Source organism: Ceratotherium simum, chromosome 27 (assembly GCF_057802395.1).
Source record: "Ceratotherium simum simum isolate JZ-2026a chromosome 27, ASM5780239v1, whole genome shotgun sequence".
Lineage (NCBI taxonomy): Eukaryota > Metazoa > Chordata > Mammalia > Perissodactyla > Rhinocerotidae > Ceratotherium > Ceratotherium simum.
The window spans coordinates 6,262,080-6,283,036 of record NC_141926.1 but is presented as its reverse complement, the minus strand read 5'-3'; the positions used below and the strand labels follow the sequence as shown (position 1 = coordinate 6,283,036).

The 20,957-nt window shown below is 38.9% G+C and overlaps 1 protein-coding gene across 4 annotated transcripts in view; it reads right to left on the bottom strand.

The window, feature by feature from the left end:
* DSCAM (DS cell adhesion molecule) overlaps positions 1–20,957 on the bottom strand; it is a 724,602-nt gene that overhangs the window by 228,233 nt on the left and 475,412 nt on the right. For all 4 annotated transcript variants that reach the window (XM_087418066.1, XM_087418068.1, XM_087418065.1 and 1 more), the window contains 2 exons: positions 15,023–15,301; positions 7,687–7,806 (listed from right to left, as the gene is read on the bottom strand). In XM_087418066.1, coding sequence (XP_087274192.1) covers positions 7,687–7,806; positions 15,023–15,301 — 399 coding nt within the window. The remainder of the gene's footprint in view (positions 1–7,686; positions 7,807–15,022; positions 15,302–20,957) is intronic.

The window sequence follows — 20,957 nt, the reverse complement described above, 5'->3', positions numbered from 1 at the left end:
TCTTAACTGATGATTTCTACTACTTCTCCTGGATTTCTACTTTGCTTACTTTTCTGAAATAAAGTCCAAGTTTAATAAAGCTGAGCGTATAAACAATAGGATTTAAGGTTTAAAGATGGCAGCATAAAACCAGCATTTCTTCTCTTCCTGGAAACCACACAAAAACAAATGGGAGGAAGAAGAATAGAAAATACAAATTCTATTTTGCATGAAATTAGGAAATAGCTAAAATCTCAACCACAAAATAGGTAAATGGACCACCATCTGTGTACGTTGAGCAAACGTACATGCAGAGAGACACGGAGGGATGGACCATGGCTTGAATCTGAGCAATCCTCTGCAAAGTATGCATTGTGAGAGTGGGAGGCACATCCAAGGGGAAAAATTGACATTGGTGACCATCACGTGCACAGGCTGGGTGGGCAGGAGGCCCCCTGGACCAGGTGTGGGTCTCAGAGAAGTAGGGTTAAAGGAGGAACCAGATATTTGCACAAAGCAGTCTCTTTCTGGGGATATGAATTTTCTTCAAATGTGAGTTCTCAAAACGAAGTCAGGGTCTAGCAAAGATACTATAAGAAAAATGGGAGAAAGAAATCAGGGACTGAAATCTCACTAGAAGAATGTTGCTATGATTTAGATGAAAGAATAAAACAGTCACTTGTCTGAAGCAACCACTTAAGACAGAATGAAATGTGAGCTGGCAGAACTGCAGAAAGAAGGCAGAATAATAAAATTACCAAAATGCAGGCAATATTGGAGAGGGTACAAAGGAGAACAGACTTTGCTGGGGGATAAGACATAGAGAATAGACATGAAAACATATCAAACAAATTAAAACGGGAGTAAATTGAGTTAAAATGAGTTAAAAAATCAGAGAGCAAATGATGCCTACAGAAGACAGGTGAAGGGAGTCCTAAGGGGTCATAATTGGAGACCCCGAAGAAGAAAATGAAAAGTATAGAAGAGAACAAATATTTACAGATATAATTCAAGAAAAATGTTCTTAAATCAAAGATGCTTTGAAGCTACTTATTAAATAGCCACACCACATCTGTAGGAAAATTGACCCCAAATGAATATCATCAAGGCATAGACTATAAATTTACTGAACTTAGAAGTCAGCTCTTTGGTGCATGCAGTAAAATGATTAAGTACCCTCTAAGGGGAAGTCAGGCAGCCTGTTTCCTCCCAGGAAATAATGTGAGCCACCAATATCCCACCAGCTAAACTGACTTTATGTGTAAAAAAGTAACAGACAAGCCACTGTGAACAAAGAAAACTTTGGAATAGCCCTCACTGGAAAAACTATGGCTACAGGACTAGTGGTGAGCACAGGATTAACCTAACATAGAGCTGAGGCAAAGTTAAAGCTGGGCATGTGGTGGCAGCTGAGAACATGGAAGGAATAAGCCCTGACAATAGAGAAAGCATTTCTCAAATAAACAAAATTAAGATATATAGAAAGTTTATCATTGCCAATACTGGGAATTGGTGGTTGTGTCTACAGAGAGAAAGGCCCAAAGTCCTGATGTTGATCCCAGCCTGACTTGCTCTCCTGGAGTTGCTCCATCTCAGTAAATGGCCCCTCCACTACTGGGTTTATTTTTATTTTATTTTTTAAAATTTATTTTTTGAGCAAGATTGGCCCTGAGCTAACATCTGTTGCCAATCTTCCTCCTTTTTTCCTTTTTTCTCCCCAAAGCCCCAGTAGATAGTTGTATGTCTTAGTTGTACATCCTTCTAGTTGCTGTATATGGGATGTCACCTCAGCTTGGCTTGATGAGCGGTACATAGGTCCACGCCCAGGATCTGAACCAGTGAACCCCGGGCTGCTGAAGCGGAGTGTGAGAACTTAACCACTACACCACTGGGCCAGCCCCTGGGTACCATCTTTGACTTCTTCCTTTCTCTCATACCCACATCTAGTCCATCAGCCAAACAGATTCAGAATTCAACTACTTGTCCGTCTTCCACTGCTGTCACCCTGCTCCAAGCCACATCACAACACAGGCCTCCTATCAGGTCTCCAGCCACAATTCCTGCCCTCCACACAGTCTACTTTCAACAGCAAGGCCACTGGGATCCTTTTCAAATATTAGGCAGATCACACCACTTCTCTTGGATGACTCCAGCAGCTCGTAAGTTCTGGTTTCAGCACGGCAGCAGATGAAAGGAAAGAGATCATTGTCACTACTCTGATACCCCCGCACATCCCCCACACCCACTTTGACAAAACCACATCCTTACACTGATTGATGAGGAATCTGACCTCCTGGGACCTCTAAGATCTCCTTTCACTCACTCTGTCCGAGCTTCTGTGTCTCCCTTGGTGTTTCTGGAACATTCCAGGCATAAACCCACTTCCGCCCCTGGCTTTGGCATCAGTTGGTCCCTTGAGCCTTAGTGCTCCCCCTGCAGACAGACACATAGCTCATCTCCCATCTCTTTTAAGTTTATGCTCAAACACTGTCTTCTCCTGGGGCCTTCTCTGATGATTCTGTTTTAAATGTGAAGTGCTCCCGACTCGTCTCCCACCCCCTATACCCAGGCATGCTCTGACTCTCGTCCTTGGGCATTCCCATGACCAAAGCTTCCCTGGAGGTCAGAAGTGGCCCTGTCTCTGGGCAGCCAGAGAGAAAAGGATGCCCCCGCAGGCTCTGGACCAGTGCATTGGCTATCTCTTACATTAGAAGCCCCTCTTTGGCCCTCAGCAGCTAACCAGGGGATGGTCCTGGTCCCCAGGACAGTGATTAAAACCCGTTCTCTCCACTCAAAATGACATACATGTGCTTAGCTGTGGATTTCTGGGAGCACAGGTGAGGCCTACCATGGCATTAAGCCCTGATTTTTTTAAAATAATCTCTTTTAGACAAGATGCTTCATTTGTTCATGTAAAAGAAAAAATTCAGGAGACAGAATTGAATGCCTTAGACTTCATGTAATCAGACCCAAGGTCAAAAATGTAATAACGTTATTTTTCAGCAAAGATTGTTTCATTTCTGCAATAGCTGCCCTTAAACCACCACGATTGACTCTGGAATTCTGCAGTCCCAGCATTAAATTGCTGCATCTCTCAGAGAAACAACCCGAGTCCGTTTTGTTTGAATCCTTTTTGTCACGTATACGGGAGTTGCACTTATGCTCTTAGCGAATATTTGGTTAATGGCAAGATGTTCCATAAGCCATAATAAATTTTCCTTAAGAAACATCTTCATTACTTGCATAATTAAAATAATAATATACAATTTTCCCCTTTTCTATTGGAAAATATTAAAAAACAAGCATAATATCCGGTATTATTTTAGTTCTAAGAAACAGGCACTGTTGTAGACTGCAGGAGGATGTGTAAACAAATAAAACTCTGGCAAGCAGCCAATGAGTACTGAAAGCTATAGAAATTGCTTACTCTTTCAGCCAATTCTACTTATAGAAATTTATCCCCAGGGAAAAGAATGGATGCATGTACAAAGATCAATGAGACAGAAGTCATTGTGACATTTTTATAATAGTGAAAAACTGGAAAAAACACACAATATCCAACAATAGTGTTGGACACACTTAGTTGCCAAGTGTTCATCCTCCCCTCTTACTTAGGGAAATAGCACAAGTTGTATTCATGATAGCCATGTACTTAGCTACAACACAGCTTGCAGACTCTCTATGGCTACAGGTGACCTGGCCAGTGAGCCAGTGAGATGTTGGCAGAACCGACTCATGAAACGTTCTGGAGAGGTCCTGAGAGGGAGCTGACTCAGGTGGGAGAGGCAGCCCTTTGCTCTTCCTCCTCCATGGACACGTGGAAGTGGCCACGGGAGCTCAGTGGCCATTTTTTGATGGTGGGAGAGGCTTGCTAAGAGTGGCAGTTGCAGAACAGAATGATATAAGCAGTTAGGGTCCTTGATGACTAGGGGAGTAAACAAACGAGTCCTGAACTATCTACATCCACAATCCTCTTATGAGAAAGAGTAAACCTTTGTGGCTTTAAGCCGCTTAACTCAATCCTAACAAAGGTAAGAGATAGATAGAAGTACTTATTGATGTATTAATATAAACTCTACACAGACATTTAAAAGTCATATTGAACACTCATATGTGTTGACATGGAAAGACATTCATAGCATTGCTAACTGAGTAAAGAAGATTATAAACCAGGAAGAATCATATGATCAAAAATTTTTTAAAAACCACAAAATTATATGTATACCTATGGAGATATATATATATATTTTTTTTCCTGAGGACAGGTCTGAAAGCCTAGAAAAAATGTTTACTGTAGTTACCTTTGGTTATCTTTGAGTGATGTTAATGGGAGAAATTTAGCTTTTTAAAAATTTGTTGCAATTTCTCATTTTTTCTTTGATGATTTTATGTTGCATATTAAATTTAAAGATAAAAAGGCTATAACTGAATTTGCACATCAGTGATGGGAAGGAATAAAATGTTTGTAACATCCATGACAAAGGGTTATTTAATCTATGAAAAACACTTACAGATAAATAAGACACGGGATAAGGGTGCAAGAAACATGAATAAGAAATTACCAATGACATTCTTCAAGGAAATAGAAAAAAGAATTCTAAAATTTATATGGAACAACAAAAGACCTCGAAGAGCCAAAGCAATCCCAAGAAAAAAGAACAAAGCTGGAGACATCATAATCCCTGACCTCAAAATATACTATAAAGCTATAGTGATAAAAATAGCATGGCACTGGCACAAAAACAGACACACAGATCAATGGAACAGAAGTGAAAGCCCAGAAATAAAACCACACATCTATGGACAGCTAATCTTTGACAAAGAAGCCAAGAACATACAATGGAGAAAGGAAAGTCTCTTCAATAAATGGTGCTGGGAAAACTGGACAGCCACATGCAAAAGAATGAGAGCAGACCATTATCTTAGACCATACACAAAAATTAACTCAAAATGGATTAAAGCCTTGAATGTAAGATCCAAAACCATAAAACTCCTAGAAGAAAATATAGGCAGTACACTCTTTGACATCCATATTAGCAGCATCTTTTCGAATACCATGTCTACTCAGGCAAGGGAAACAAAAGAAAAAATAAACAAATGGGACTACATCAGACTGAAGAGCTTATACAAAGCAAAGGAAACCATGAATAAAACAAAAAGACAACTCACTAACTGTAAGAGTATATTTGCAAATCATATATCCAACAAAGGATTAATCTCCAAGACATATAAAGAACTCAAACAACTCAACAACAGAAAAACAAACAACTTGATCAAAAAATGGGCAGAGGATATGAACAGACATTTTTCCAAAGAAAGTATACAGATGGCAACAGGCACATGAAAAGATGTTCAACATAATTAATTATTAGGGAAATGCAAGTCAAAACTGCAATGAGATATTACCTTACACCTGTCAGAATGGCTATAATTAACAAGACAAAAAATAACAAATGTTGGAGATTACATGGAGAAAAGGGAACTCTCATACACTGCTGGTGGGAATTCAAACTGGTGCAGCCACTATGGAAAACACTACTGAGATTTCGCAAACAATTAATAATAGAAATACCATGCAATCCAGCTATCCCACTACTGGATATTTATCCAAATGACTTGAAATCAACAACTCAAACAGATTTATGCACCCCTATGTTCATTGCAGCATTATTCATAATAGCCAAGATGTGGAAGCAACCCAAGTGCCCATCAACTGATGAATGGATAAAGAAGATGTGGTATACAATGGAATACTACTTAGCCATAAACAAGACAAAATCATCCCATTCGCAACAACGTGGATGGACCTTGAGGGTATGATGTTAAGCGAAATAAGCCAGATGGAGAAAGACAAACACCACCTGATTTCACTCATATGTGGAAGATAAACAAACATGGATAAAGAGAACAGATTAGTGGTTACCAGAAGGGAAGGGGGCGGAGGGGTGTATGAAAGGGGTAAAGGGCCTCCTACGTATGGTGACGGATAAAAATTAGACTATTGGTGGTGAGCACAATGCAGTCTATACAGAAACTGATAAACAATGATGTACTCCTGAAATTACAAAATTTTATATACCATTATGACCTCAATAAAATAACTGGAAAAAAAAAAAAAAGAAATTCTCCAAAGGGGAAACAGAAGTCAGTAAACATAGGATAAAACATTTTTAACATCATTAGTAATCTAAATATACAAATGAAAACCGAAAGCCATTTCAACCACCACGCTGTAAAGTTTAAGAAAAAAAGCGATACTGGGGCCAGCCTGGTGGCGCAAGCTGTTAAGTGCGCATGCTGCACTTTGGTGGCCCGGGGTTTGCAGGATCAGATCCCAGGCGCACACTGATGCACCACTTGTCAAGCCATGCTGTGGCAGCGTCCCATGTAAAGTGGTGGAAGATGGGCATGGATATTGGCTCAGGGCCAATCTTCCTCAGCAAAAAAAAGAGGAGGATTATCATCAGATGTTAGCTCAGGGCTGATCTTCCTCACACACACACACACAAAAGATACTATTTAGTTGGCAAGGATGCAAGACACACAGAGCCTCACACTGCTGGTTGGTGTGTAAATTGCCCTAATATTTACCAATGAGCCCTGGGCCAGTACAGACCCAGAGCCTTAAATGTGTCATAGTATTTCACTGCTAGCAATTTGCCTCAAGAAAGCAATCACGCATATGCACATTGAATTGACATACAAGGATGCTCATTGCCGCAGTGCTTACAGCAGTGAGAAACTGGACACAACCTCAGAGAAAGACTGGAAACATCCACAAAATGACAAGCACTAGAAATAATCTTGAAGAAGATAAGTGTCTTGGAAAATGTTCATAACGTCATATAAGCACATCTATATAAACTAAATTAAATGTATGCTGTTTGTTTCCATATATTGCAACATGGGGCTTCAGATATGGCATAAAATAAAAAATCACGTGGGCCGTTACTCTGAATAACAGGCTTTTATTTTTGAATAAAGTGCTTTTCACACGGATAATGTATGTGACGTCCTACAAAGGAGTAGCCTCAGGGATTTAAAAAAAAAATTTGATTGATTCTCTCCCCAACCAAACAGTGTCTAGCACTCTTTTCCTTCCCTCTTCTCCTTCTTCAAAGGAAATACACAAGGAAGGAGTGTGGCGAGTACGCCTTTTCTTTTCCTTTGATTGTTGTTACTTTCTTAATAAAGAAATGCAACACACCACATTTGTTAGGTCTTAGATTGTTAAGAAATAAAAATCATGATTTATTTATTTATCTGCTGTTTATTTATCCCATCAATATATATTTGGCCCTCAACTGTTTAATAAATAAATTACTGAGTGAAGATGCGTGAACGAGAAAAAGAGTTTCCGATACTTTCATAAGCGCAGATAAAGAATCTTTCCTAGAGAAGATGATGAATTGAGCATAAATTATTTTTACAGTGTCTAGAATAGTTCCCCCATTGGTTTCCACTTTACACATTTCTATTCATGTAATGTTTACAGCATTACCTTAAACAGAAATGCTGCTTTGCCTTTGAAGAAAAAGCATGATTAGGATTGAAAGTTTCACCGTTTTTAAAAAGAACCTACGAAGGAGATGATATATAATTTTTATATCTAAGGTATCCAGGTAAAACAAAAATCAACAATTTTATTTTTAACCTAGAATATAATGTATGTCTGGCAGATAACAAGCAAATCAAGTAACTTCATACCTTTAGAGAACTTCCACACGATGGTCGGTACAGGATAACCTTCAGCTGAGCAATTGAGGATGACAGCCTTGCCATAAATCCCGTCCTGGTCCCGTGGTTGAACCACAAACTTGGGAGGAACTGAAAAGAGAGAAACGTCACCAGTAATTCAGACAAGACCACAACTTATTAAAGGTGTGATTTTAAGAAATCCAAGAATTTTAATGAACGTTAAAATACAGAGAACGTTTTACATCTACAAGAAAATAAAATACAGTGTTTGTAATTTGGGGCCAATTAGGGAAGCAATCTTCCCTAGTGTAAAATTTGCCTAGTGTAGGCAATTTTTCTTATTTGTACAAATGAGCTTATGCCGATGGAAGTTAGTCTGCACTGGGGAACACTGGACTCTTGAGTGTGGGAGTTTGACTAAACCAAGGGAATGTGACATTTTGTTTTTGATTTGTGTTATGGAAGATGTTCAGGAATCCACTGGGTATGAACTGTTTAAAGCATCTGATATCTATTCTTCCTCTATTAGGAGATGAAGGGAGAATTAATAGGCACTCCCTAAAAGAAATCAAGACTACAACACGGTATTGAACTTTTCCCCAAAATCTGATGACACATAGACACATTATTCCTGACGTCAGCACCCTTCTGGGCCAAAGGGGGACCAGATTACGTAAAAAAATCAGATTAAGTAACTGCTTATTAGTGAGCATTGTGAGGTGCTGAAAAAAATCCCTCCCTATCTGAAACATATGCATGCACTCTGCTTAAAACATACCTGCCCAGAGAAAGCAAATGCTTTGAGTTGTTATTAAGACTTTAAATTATTCAAGTATTCTCTCAAAGAGAAGATACAGATTCTCCTAAGAAAGGTACCATCTGAAGATGTTAGAATCCTGGAATATTTTCCAGCAGATCAGTGATTAATTATAGGATGGATTTTCAATGAAGCAGTCATAGGATTATGTGAGAGGAAATCGATTATGTCCACCATATGTTAAATGCTTAGCAAATGTAGGTGTTCTTCCTCTCCTTTCCACAATTTCTGGTAAGGCTAATTTTGTCTGCCTTGCAATTTCCAGGATTCTTCATTTTGAGACAGAAATGTGGGCCTATGTGCCACAGATAGATAGGAATTTCAGCCACCACATGAAATGAACTGGGGAGAAGGTTAGAGTCTAGATTAGCTAGGAGTTTAGAAGCAGATTGAAATGAGATGAGTCATAGTGAACATCACTTTGCCTGTAAAACAGCCTAGGAAGAGGCAAAGATATCAAGACACAAGAAGCAGTTGGAGATGGTACTCACTGGAAGAGACAACAGAGAGTCATGGCTAGGAGTACAGAGCCAAAAGCTAAACACCTGGGTTTGATCTCCAACTCGACTACTCCCAGTTAGATGATCTTTTGCAAGTAATCAAATATCTCTTGGTTTTGATTTCCTTATCTGCAAATTGGGGATAATTACAGTACTCACCTTATAGGATTTGTATGGGGATAAAACGAATTAAGATTATAAAAGTTAGAATGGTGCCTGAAAGATATTAAGTGCTGTAGGAGCGTTGGTTAATTTCGTAAGGGCAGGTATGTCAAGCTTTAACATATCATTAACAAACACAGCTTCCAACTCACAAATTAAATAATTTATACAGCCACAAATTAAATAATTTATACAGGGTCTCTTCAATATTGCTTAACTAGTAAGCAATTTTACACCACTTAGATGGTATTCTGAGACAAATATATTCAATAAAATGTGAATATATTTAAAATAGGGTGATAAGGGATGACTGTCTCATGGTGAGAAAATTATTTCTAGGAAAAACGCTAGAGATTTTACAAAGCAAAGTTTTTTAGTAAAAATAATGAATCAACCTCAAGGGTAGATTACAAAGTTTAAGACATCATGTCAGAATTATTCTGCCCAGGGTGGAAGGTAAATATGCAATCATCTACATTCTATGTCTATTTGGCTCAAATTCTGCTAAGAGCAAGGAATACATCGTCAAATGGGCAGGGTAACTAATTTTCTCTGGAAGAATGTCTAATTATAGTTGATCCACGACCATTCCCCTCAATTTGGTTCTAATCCAAAGGGATGTTACTTAAAAACTGATCATAGAGGTTTACATGGGAAACAACCATTGACATATTGTTGAGTAGAAGGTAATTACAGATTGAAATGGCCAATAAAATCGAGAATTATCTTTCATATGCCCCTTTCATCTCCCTGTGTCAAGTACTGATCATTCTTCCTTGAAAATGTATCACATATCCTCAAATTCTCTTCTTCACTGCCATGCCCTAGTCATGACTGGTAGACAGAGTGTGTGGTGAAGTGACACGTGCTCTCCATCTCTCTGGTTTCAGATCGTATAGTTTGGACAGTGCCATGCACTTTGCCAGGGTACCACACCAAGAGCATGAGTCTCTCTTTGCTGTCTCAGGGCCTTCTCTGAAGTCATAAACACTTATTCACCTTCACGGGTGCAACCCAGAAGTGCGGGAGATAGTCGTCCACCAGTGAGGGACCAGAATCAGGATAAATGCCCTGCCTTTCCATCCTCCAATCCTATGGGTCAATTCTGAGGCATGTTCTATGCCTGCGCTTCTCAAACATTAGAGGCTATCAGAATCACCTGAAGAGCTGATTACAATACAAATTATTGAACCTGTCCCCAGAAATTCTGACTCAGTAGGTCTGAAATGGAATCCAAGTTCCTGCTTTTCTAATAAGCTCCCAGATGATGCTGAGGCTGGTAGCCCAGAGACCACGCTTTGAGAACCACTGTTCTATCTGAGTCCTCAGAGGGTTCCCAGAACAAATGAACCCCAGTTGCCCACAGCAGCAACTAGCTCATTAAAGCAACTTTTATTGATTTTTTTCCCTCCTTTTCTGATCTCATTTCCCCCCACTCTTTCACTCTGGGATCCAGGAATTTCATCTCAACTAAGCAATCTGCAGCCAATTCTACACCTCATACTCTGTTTTCAGAAGGACTTAACCTGAGACAAGGCCAAAATTGGCTCTTATCTGGATTTCTGAAACAGCCCCCTAACTGGTCTACCTGCCACTGACTGCCCCACTTGAATCCATTCTCCACACAGTGGCCTGAAGAATCCTTCTAAGGCACAAATTGTATGATGTGACTTCCCTTCCCTGATTAAAATCATCAGTGCATTCCCATTGTCCCTTGATACAGTGCAGACTCTTACAATAGTTTGAAGGCTCTTTATGATTGGGTCCTTGGTCTCCAGCTTCATCTCTTGACATTCCCCTTTTGCAGGCTTTGCTCCAGGCATTCTAAAATCCTATCTATTCTCCAGTCGCCACAATCACTCTTGGTGTTGGATCCTCACACGTACTTCTGCATTTCTTTGTTTAAAGAATTATAAATTATTATTATTTACATCCTGACATACACCTGTCACAGCCTTTACCACACTTGTTTGGTATTGCTGGTTTAACCACCAGTCTCCTGCATCTGGCCGTACATCCTGTGAGAACAAGAACCATTCCTTTCTTGCAGACCATTGTACCCCCAGCAGGCACACAGTGCTGGAACATAGAAAGCTCTCTGCAAATATATGTTGAATGGACAGATGAATAAATGGATACTCTTATCCCAGTTTTAAAGAATAGGGAAATAGACTTTGTCCAAAGTAGCATGGCCAAATCAACAACTCAGATCATAGTGACATTGATGCCCAAGGTCTCTGAGTAGGATGAGCCCAGAAGCACAATCTGAGGGAAGAAATCAGAGTCACTATAGGAGGATTCTGGCCAAGAAGATACAGAACCAGAGGTGGAAGGATGCAGAGCCACTGGGACTATTACAATTTGGGCCCAAACTTACAATAGAACCTAGAAACTGAATACTCTATATTGTCTGGGTTATAATTCCCCAAAATTGCTGTTTTATTTTTAAATTATATTTTCGTTTCCTTTTATTTGCATAACACTTTATTTGGTATATTATAATAAGAATACTTGCCTATATATTTGGCTTTCTAACAGAGATACTTTTCCAGTGGGCATGAGGATGATTAAAGAGATGAAAGGAATATGTCCAGCAAATAATTATGTCAAATCCCCAAAAGGCAATGTAGACCATTATTGCCGTACATTTCTCTGCATCATAATTGCATGCACATTACCCCTAACCCCCCAAAAGAGTAATTTGAGATATATATTTTCTAAAACACCTAAATCCTGTCGTGAGATCCATGTAGTCTGACAGTATCTGAAGACTCAAAGGAATTTCTTTGAGCGAGCTTCCTGCTCATGATGCCTAAAATGAGCGTTGTTTAAAATACAGTGACCTTTGACTTGGTCTATTTATTAAAGGGCAGAATCATTTTTGCTGTTTTTAAGGGAGGAGTAGTATGTTTATAACAGGACAGGTATTTTTCAATCTTAGATGCAGTCCGGTGCTTTTAATTTGGAATTCATGGCCTCTACATAGCTATATGTTTCCAGAGAATGGATGTAGGTTTCCCTAGCTGTCAACAGGGACAGGCATTCAGTTTTATTGAAGGTAAAACTGGGCGCTATTTGGTGGGGGGGTAGGGGCATGGCTGTGTAGATAAATACTGCCATTCTCTACTGAATGGCATTTAGTCAAGATAGTAATTGATCAAAGTCTAGCTAAGATTTAATTTATGACATGGGAAACCAAAATCCAATGGCTTCTGTCACACCCAGGATAGATGACCTTGCCTCTGCCTTCAAACCTTTCCTTCATGTCTTACTGAACAGTGAGCACATTGGTCTCTTGCTGTCCTTTGTACATGCAAAACTCACTCCTGACTCAGGGTCTTTGTACTTGTTGGTCTCTGCCTGGAACTCACTCCTGTGAGTTACCCCCTCACTTTAGTCAAGTGTCTGCTCAAAATCTCCTCAGAAAGACTTGCCCTGTCCATCCTACCTAAAATACCATTCCCATTCTTATCATCCTCAATCCTCTTACCAACCCTTATTTTCATAGCACATGTAGATACATGGCATTGTTTGTTCATTGTCTCTCTCCTCCACTGGAATCTAACTTTTATGGAGCAGGGAGTTGGTCACTCTGTGTTGATCACCACTGTACCTCCAGCACTCAGAACATCTATTATAAAATAGGTACTTAATAAATATTTCTTTAAAGAATGAATGGATGAATGAAGTAATGTGATAACATGAATATGGCATCAAAAATTAGATCAATAAACATAGCAACAAGATAGTGCCCTTGTATAATTTTTGTTTTTCCTGCCAAATGAAGGTCAACTAGAGGCCTTTTAAATAGTGTGTTTGTTTTTCTATGTGGCAGCTCATCATTAAAAGCCAGAAACAACAGATCCATCATAAGACATAAAGAAGTGTGAGAAGATTGACCTCCTTTGGAATCACAGATAGGAAATCATTGCCTTGGCAGCTTTCCCGTCCGTGGTGCAGAGCCAATAACAGGAACCAAATGGCAGGTGTGTTTTGTCATTAAGTCCAGTACATTCCCTCCAAATGGCTTTATTCATGCCAAGGTCACCCAACTAATCATGACATTAGGGTGATCACAGTTCCACTGCCAGTGTAAGCTGTGGGTCACATATACTGCCCCACATCATATCGTCCTTGCCTACTTCTCCAGACACTGACCTGCTTGTGTAGTACATTTCCTTCCTCAGGGTCATATTATCTAATCAGTAATTTAACATTAATTTCCCAGAAGCTTATTTAACATATTTGAAGAACCATCACATGGAGCCATTAATCAGATTGTGATCAACTACATCATCCCAAATGGCTAGGCTCAATTTCAGTTCGTCTGATCTTTGCCTTGGTCAGAAAAGTCTGGCTGCCTTTCCTGAAAGGGCAAGTGATACAAAGAACACTATGTACATTTTTATCTAGCATTTCTGTTCTCTGACCTCGATCCTTCAGAGCAGATTATATAGGGGACAGTCTGATGCACTGCTTTGCCCTTCACAAATGATGGTAAGAGTCCATTCCTCGTTTAAGAAAACACTTGGGAAACAGATACCAGGTTGGCTCTCATTTTTATTTATCTTCAAAAAAATGAGAAAAAATTCATGTATCCCAATTCTTATCCTCAAAGCACAAAGGAGAAAGAGCAAAATGTCATTTGTATCTTTAATTTGTATCTAACTGAAGACATATCTTCTTACTTATTCACACAGGGAAAATCTTTTTCACAAATATAAAGTAGCTTCCTTCATATGAATTCTAAGTATGCTTCACTTTTTTTTTTGTTGGCAAATAGATAGAAAGTGCATTACTTTTCAGCCAGCAAGGAAGGAGAGGTGTCATGAGGACAAGATGTAAGGAGTGAAGAAGGACATGGGAGTTTACTGCTTAAGAGTCTGCTCAAATCTGTTGACTATCCTGAAAATAATGGAAATCATCTTCTCCCACCTATTACTCTGATAGCCCAATGTCGGGGAATTTTAAAATGCAAATAATCAACATTAATATAAATCCTTAATTCCATACAGTCACTTTTGCAATGTGGGTGAATATTGCACTGGTAGATGAATGCGTACCGCTCTTGGGGACTCATAAAAGCACAGAATATCCACACTCAACAGACTTTAGAGAACACTAGCTGCTCTTTTTGCACATGAGGAGTGTGAACCTCAAAGGGGATTTGGTGACTTGAATAGAGATTTGAAATAAGACCGATGTTTACAGTTTAGATGTATGGAGACCCCTGTCAATGTCTACTACAAATTAAACTACCCTATTTTTAATATTTTTCATAAATATTACCACCATTTGCTTAATTTAATAAATGTTGCAATAACCTCCCCAAATGATGAGAGATTTAATGCTAAACAGAAGAGAGGACAAAGAAAACCACATTTCTAAAACTAAAACAAAATATATAAAAAGCTACTATGTTTTGACTCTAGAAAAACTGTGATATATGGCTTTGACAAATAATATTTTTAAAAACCATCAACCTAAATAATATTATAAAAAGTGCTATTTAAAATAGATACATTATAGCAACACCTCATGGACTTTGGTCCTCAAAAATCATTGGGTTAATGCAGGAAAGCCCTATTTCATGAATTAAGTCCTGTGGCTCCCACCTCCTCATTCACACATTTGTTTGCTGCTAATTTTTTGAAACTTTATATTTTAGGTAAATAAAACCTTGGCTTGAAGTTTAGGGACGTTCACAGTTGGTTTCTATAGTTGTTCTGGTTTTTTTTTGTTTTTTTAATGGAATAAGTGAATTTTATGAACTCTAGTTATTATAATACTTCAAGCAGACACCATATGTGAGCACCATCGAATTTGATTGCATCAATGCCGTGCATCCTATGTCCCCTCTCCTTACCTCTCACAATTAGCTGGCTTTGGTGCTCCACGGCCGCTGCCTCATTCCTGGCTATGCAGGTATAATTCCCATTGTGCATCAGGGAGAGATTAGAAATCCTTAAGGAGCTCGTGAAGTCAATGTTGTCAATGGTCACCCCGAGGCTCGCTGGGATTGGCCGGCCATCCTTCTGCCAGGTGATCGTGATGGGTAAGTCCCCTGAGACCACAACACATGGGATGAAGACCCGCTGTCCAATGGAGAATCTTGGAAACTCAAAAGGTTGGATAAAAGGTGGAACTGAAAGGAAAGAAGAGAAAAAGTAATAGAGAAAAGATGATAAGGAACTGCGTAAATATCCTACACTCTCTTTTCCTTTAACCCATTTGCATGACATTGAAGGAGTTATATAATAATTGCTATAGCATATCAATACATGAGCCAGTAGAAGATTTGAAATTGTGCTCCTACTATTTGAATTTTCTCATCGTTTTAAATGAAAAGCATGGCTTGATGAACTTTAGCACATATGCTTAATCTAACTTATTTTGACAAACATTTTAAAAAATTCAATAAGTATTTATTTTGTGTGTGTGTGAGGAAGATCAGCCCTGAGCTAACATCCAATACTGATCTTCCTCTTTTTTGCTGAGGAAGACTGGCCCTGGGCCAGCATCCGTGCCCATCTTCCTCTACTTTATATGGGACGCCGCCACAGCATGGCTTGACAAGTGGTGAGTAGGTGCGCGTCTGGGATTGGAACCGGCGAACCCCGGGCGCTAAAGTGGAGCAGGCGCACTTAAGCGCTGCGCCACGGGGCTGGCCCCCTCAATAATCATTTTTGCAAGAAAGTATTTCAGACTCGGTGCTCTTCAGCATAAATATTGTGAAAGAGGGTTTGGTTTATCTTAGAAGCTTCTAACCATGATGTGTACAAAAGGAGATTTCTTTCCTGCTTCACTAATTTTAGCACTACAATTTCTGTTCTCCCTTGAGTCCATTCCATACCTTGTTAATAGGCATACTTCAAGCCTTGAAGAAGCAGAGACTTTACTTTTATTATGTTAAACATTTTTTTAACGTCCAACAGCAAATGTTAATTAAAAAGATTTATTTTATGTTAAGATAATCACATCTTTACTCCATACCCCTCAATTTTACACATTCTGTGTACATGACCTTAAATTATGAACTGGTCCGTGGCCAGCTTTCTGAGCTGTTGAGATGTGTTGCTAACGAGGACAAGGTTACAGTCTTCAGCCTGGCCAGCTGCAGACACAGCCAAGCTCAATCTGGAAAGCTCTTTCCAGCTTTAATTTCTGTCATAAACTCTTATTTATTTTTTTTGCCTCAGGACCACTGTTCCTCAGTGACTTCCTAGATAGCCTCAAAGAGTATCAGCATCATAAGATGCTTAAAGTGGAGCCAGAGGAGCCAAGTTTGAATTCTACCTCTGTTTCCTATTAGTTATAGGCTCATGGGCAAGTTATCAACATGCTGTTCCTACCAGCCCTATGAGGTAGTTATTCATAGCCTCGCTTTGTAGATGGGAAAACTGAGACTCAAAGATGTTACTTTGCTCTTGGTCATAAAACTAGTCCACTGCAGAGTGAGGGCTCAGACCTTGTTTATTTGATTGCAGGGGCTTGGAAATAAGCAAGATTGCAAACTAAGATCATTAAGCATGCAATAACCTAATATAAACCAGATACTATACTAGATGATTTTACAGAATGAAGTTATTAAATAGCAGGATGTCTAAAGTTTGTTCATTAAATCATCTACAGGTTCATTTCAATTCATCTACAGGTTCATTTCAATTATCAGCTCAGGAGAGATATAAGAGATCTAGCTGAGAAAAATCTGAATGGAAACCGATCATTTATTCATTCACTCAAGAAGTACGTATTGAGCACCTGTGTTTGACAACATTGTGTATGCTGGGCATACCACAATGAACATAATATACTAGTCTCTGCCCAGTGGAGCTTTCATACATAGGCAGTGGATATCAACAGAGTGTAGCCATGGCTATTCTGTTATTTAATATTATTATTAATAGTACTATAAGCTTTCAAAAGGAGTTGGGAATTAGAACTCAGAATTGCAAATACAGCTAGAGTTAGATGGACTAGTGAGCAGATGGCTCAAGTTAGGTCTTAACCAGAGAAACAAACAAACCAACAAAAATAGCTGAATGTGCCAAGCGCAATGTCAAAACTGCTGTGGACTCTCAATGCAAAGTTAGAGCTTTGGGTCTACAATGAGTTGATCTGATGCTAAGAGAAAAAAATCTCAGGAGGAGGTTCTACCTGGCGCCGGTAGAAAGAAAAGTTGGGTTAATTAGGATTAGGCTGTGATTATTCATAGTTGACCTTGGGCGGGGGGAGTGCCAAGTTGTATCCAAGGTGCTTGTATTTCTCTAAATCTTGCCCCAAATAGCATAAATGTTTATTATATATGTAAATATTATTAACCCTTAATACACTGACTTTTTTTTAAATAAAAAAATGTATGTTTCCTCTTCTTTGGTCTCTTACACACAGAAATCTGGTTGTCAGTCTACTCAGGCAAACCTAGGCACTCACTGTTGGCTTGGTGCTTGTTATATACATTGCAGATGGTTTTTCTAAGATAAAAACTTTGGAGCTGTGCTACGTGGGTTTAAGTCCAGCTATGCTACTAACTAAAGTTATCAACACCCCCATGCCTCAGTTTCCTTATTTGAAGAACCAGGAGTACCGCTATGAGGAGCGAGTGTGTCAGCACAGGGCTCACAAACTTTCACAGGCACCTGAAGCCGTTTCTTAGCATTGGTTCTATTTCACAGGCCTTTAAGATGAGGAAAAATCAAAAGAGTTAAGTTGAAAGATTATTGTTTAAGCGAAAGGACTCAGTTTCTCTTATCAGTTATAATAGGGAGAAGAAATATATGAGGACTTACTTTTTTTAAAATTTTTTTTTGCTGAGGAAGATTAGCCCTGAGCTAACATCTGTGCCCATCTTCCTCTACTTTGTATATGGGATGCCGCCACAGCATGGCTTGACGAGCGGTATATAGGTCTGTGCACCCCGGGATCTGAACCCAAGAACCCTGGGCCACCGAAGCAGAGTGCACAAACTTAACCACTATGCCACCGGGCTGGCCCCAAGACTTATTTCTATTCCCCAGATCAAGAAAGAAAGGTAAGACATAGCATATTTTTGACCTATCTATTTAACTAGAAAATAACATAGGGTGTAGGCTGTCAATAACTATTAAAAATAAGAACGTCTTCTTACAGCAGAAGAAAGTTGTAGGATAGAGAATGGGCACACGCGTACTATTTTTCAAGAACAGAAGCGAGAAGTAACTACAGAGAAATCGGAGTTAAAAAAGAAAACAGAAACAAAATCTACACTTTCTGTGATTTCAGAATATCTACCATTCATTGGTTTATAGAATTCTGAGGAATATAATTAAGTTACAAAAGTAAATTTCAGAAAATTTAGCCATAAAGCGCCACACTGCTGAAGGGGAAAACTGATGTCACTAACACAGGGGAAACAAACGTCCGAAAGCCGATGCACTAATTCTCACACATGCCGCTCAAAGGAAAACCCCTTGCTTTGAACATCATCTTTTAAAATGTTATAACACTCTTAGTTGTCTCATTTCTTGATCTAAACCAGATGCTGAGAATTTATGCATTCTGATGAGGGCTCAGTAAGAAGCCACAGTTGGCAAGCCAAAGGGGGCAAGACACTGATCCTAAACTATAAACAGTAGACGCAAAAATGCAAAACACACAGCAGGTGGGGCACATTTTGTGCCGGGGCATGCTGCCCTTAATAGTCAGCTTTTTTGTAATTAATACAAAATCAGAGTACATAATTAATCTGAAGCACATGTTATAGTTAATATACTAAATATAAAAAAGATGTATCTAAAATATTTTAAAACATATTTACAAAATAAAAACTATCCAAAATAGTTAAAATAAAAATTTTCATGATGAAAGGTAGGATTTAGCTAGAGGGAAAAGTCATTTTCCCAGAACTGTCAAAATCATGTTTGTTCTTTGTTGTTTTGCTTGCACATTACATCAGAATGCTTTCTTTTTTAATGCAAACTAAATCATCAGACCTATTTGTCAAGCATAACACTTCTCTCCTCACTGCATATGTTGCCCCCCTTGCTTCAGCCATGGAGCGTTAAGTTTGCTGTATAAAATGCTTAGAAATTTTTTAAAGGGTCCAAAATCTTATATTGTATATTCATAAGATATAAAATTGGAGACAAAAAGTAAACCAAGTGATTCAAAAACTCTTGTAATGATTTTAGTAAAACCAAATCACCTGTTTGAGACATACTGCATATTTCATCTGGCTCATTATATGACCTTTTAAGGTGAATTCTCTGAATCTTGTTGACAGTGACAGCTTGTAACATTACAGGAGCAGAAGTTCTGAATGTGACTTGCAATGGGTTTTGATATAACCTTTCCACACAAAGAATGTAAATGCTAAATGTCACTTATTACCAGGTTTGTTTATTTCGTTCTCTGTAACGGTGGGAGTTCCTTTTTCTGGAGCAGTTCAGAGCCATTGAATGCTGCCAAACGTTAAATTAGACTCTTATTCTTTCTAAATCCTTAACAAGAATGTTAAGGTCGGCTAATGTAGTTCTGTGTCTTGTCCCTCAAAAATTAATTGTATACTCTTCTTCATAGGGAAAAAATTTTTTATTTTCCCTCCAGAGAGGACTATGACATATTGAAAGAAATGTGAGTTGGGTGTCAGTCAATCTTGGGTGATTAGCAGTGTTTTCTGGATTTCAGTTTCTTTAATTCTGATTCTACTTCTTCATGAATAAAATGGTGATAATGAAACACAATTCATGAGAGGGTTGGGGAAAGGCTTAGGCATAGAGCCCAGGTGGCACATTAAGGCTGCTCAATTAGCATCCTCCTATCTTCCCTCTTCCTAACTTTTTTTTTTTTTTGTCCCAAGGCCCATAATTCACTGGGAAAAATCAAATACATTACAGGAATGTTGAGACATATTGAGGCTCTGTTTGCATTGCCATACATAATTTCATCAATTCCACATTTTGTCATCTCTTTTCTAGTGGTCATTTAACCCCACGAGCCTTCACACAGTCCTCAGGTTGACAGCTCTTTGTCTCAGACTGCTCAAAGAGTCTGCCTCAGGCCAACGTTGTCTGAGAAATGGATATTTTAATCTTCCCAGCTCCTTTTCTCCATTCTGTCTAACAAGCTCTTTCTTCTCATCCTTTAAGAAGTTTGTTTTTTAACATCTTACCTGCTTCATGAAGTCTCCAAAAATTACATTTGCTAATCCTGTCCATTATGGGAATGCAAATCCCAGGGCCGCTCTCCGAGAGTTCAGTCCCAGTTACATCCCTATCTTAGGCGCCCGCATGCGCACTGGACGTGCCCAGGCCCTGCCTAGGCTTACAGCTCTGTACTGTCCATTAAATGCAAGCTGTGGCTCTAAAACCAAGAGGCTGAAGAGCATGTTTGAATTGTGAGTTGAGCACATCATTCAATGGTCTCTCCACCCAAAATACTGGTTATTTGTCCAATTCTGATACATTACAACATGATTTAGATTCTAAAATCATAGATTACTGGCCCTGTGTGATATAGTTCTCCACTCTGTTCACACAACACAATTAAACTCTTCCTCCACCCACCCAAGATTCTATAATGGAATGTATCACAGCATGACTCAACTGAGTATTGTCATCTATGTTCACGTCTATTTCCTTAAGTAGAGTGACCCAGGAGGCAGGAGATGTATGGAGTTCATCCTTTTTATTTCCCACAACCAGTGGAATATGTAGTGCTTTGTGCATCTTAATTGCATAATAGTTTTTGAAAATACCTTTTAAAGGTGATGATGAACATGTGTTTACACTCTGATCATTAGACAATCCTGAAGTTATGAGTAG